General features: G+C 36.6%; 1 protein-coding gene across 1 annotated transcript in view; it reads left to right on the top strand.

Annotated features, from left to right (window-relative positions):
* LOC119588698 (synaptic vesicle glycoprotein 2C-like) overlaps positions 1-1,711 on the top strand; it is a gene marked incomplete in the record, with an annotated part of 18,584 nt that overhangs the window by 5,086 nt on the left and 11,787 nt on the right. The window contains 1 exon segment of the mRNA XM_037937336.1: positions 733-768. Coding sequence (XP_037793264.1) covers positions 733-768 — 36 coding nt within the window.

Here is a 1,711-nt window from a genome sequence, read left to right as displayed (position 1 = left end):
CTAATCTGTGCAAGAATCCATTGCCTCCGAGTGGAAATCTCACCTGGTTTCGCTCAAGGTCTTTCTTTCGCTTGGGTGAAGGTTAAGACGCACTGCATGATTCGTCAGTTGTGCCAGAGTGACCCCAGCGAATGATACGAGTTTGTCGCAGTAGACAGTACTTGGGTGCGGTGAGCAAGCTACTTTGTGACTGTGGTTTGCTCTTTTAAAGAGGACCAGTTCTGTCTTTTATGTAACAAAAACACCTACCCGGACACAAATGTTATTCGTTATTTATAATAACTATCATAAAGCTTTCTTACTTAACTTTCTTTCGCCTTTTGAAAACAATAACTTATGCAGTTGAGGTGATTTGTCTCTGACATGTCTTTGCAGTAGTGTAGCGAGAATGCGTATATAATTAGAACGGTTATATGATATTACAGAATTATATAAAAAAAAAATAATTTGGATAGGGATAGAGCCGCCTTTACTTATTTTAGGCTATATGAATGGAATTATTAAGACATAATTAGCTTATTAGGAAAAAAAACTATTGATACTCTTCGGCTAAATGTAGTGCCTTACCTCGTATAATGTCATGATTTTTTGCGTGTTACAAGCCTACAATGGTTGGTTGACCCGTTTATCTTGTGCATTTACTGAGATACAACACTTTTCTCGATAAAGAATGGCAGATCTAACAATCTTCCTTGCTTAAAAAATGCTTTTAAATATTTTACTTTTTTCAAGATAAGGAGACGGTGCCTGAACAGCATAATAACCAAGGTACGGTATACCATCACCTGTGGATCGACTCGTAAAGGAATTTTGATCTTTGAATCTTGTTCATACAAATTAGTTTTTTGCTTGATGTTGATGTATTAGGTAATTTTAGATAACTTCTCACTTTGGCTTTCAGTAGGAAAACCAACAGATGTTTAGGATAATTACCATGTTTATTTCTTTATTTTACCGTAGTGTTTACAGTCAGAGCTAGTAAAAAAAAAAACGTACCTAGTTGTACACTTCTATGGAGTGTCCTGGAGATGCGGCCTTAGTGCTCATTTTATATTTCTTATTTAAATTAATCTGTATATATTGTGTTCAGCCTGGTATATAATTCTCCGCCTCTTACCCAAGAGTGTTTATTACACGTATCATTAAATAGCCTTTAGGCGCTGGTAGTATTTAATTCTAAGATATAAACAACTGTATGTACGTACAAATATATGGGAGACTGATAAAGCATTCTCGTTTCCGCCTTCTGAAACATACTCTAGATTTCAGAGTTAAAATAATATTCTTCAGTCTCTCGTAGATTTTTTTTTTTTTTGGGGGGGGGAGGGGAAGGGGTCCATCTATTCGTAGGAGTAAGAAGAATGGAAGCTTTGCAATTTGTTATTCCGTTGCTGGTACTAACAAGTTATCAGGCATCAGTGGATTTTTACATTGAATTAACGCTCAAGATTACAGTTCTTAGTTGACTTGCCAAGCGGAAGGTTCAACAGTTTGTTTGTTTTTTCTTCCTCTCGATAATGTGTACAGTAGGTTTACTCGGAAGCATAGGTCTTACAGAGACACAGATTTAAGACTCGTTGAGCCTAAAACACTAATGACGGCATGTGTTGGGATTTACCAGGTGTTTTGGTATATGTCGGTACATCTGGTGAGTCATTTATTTGCATTAAAAGTATTGACAAGGTGCAGGTTGCTTATTCGATCGCCTGTG

This window comes from Penaeus monodon, chromosome 24 (genome assembly GCF_015228065.2).
Source record: "Penaeus monodon isolate SGIC_2016 chromosome 24, NSTDA_Pmon_1, whole genome shotgun sequence".
NCBI classification, from domain to species: domain Eukaryota; kingdom Metazoa; phylum Arthropoda; class Malacostraca; order Decapoda; family Penaeidae; genus Penaeus; species Penaeus monodon.
This window is presented reverse-complemented; position numbering and strand designations above follow the sequence as displayed.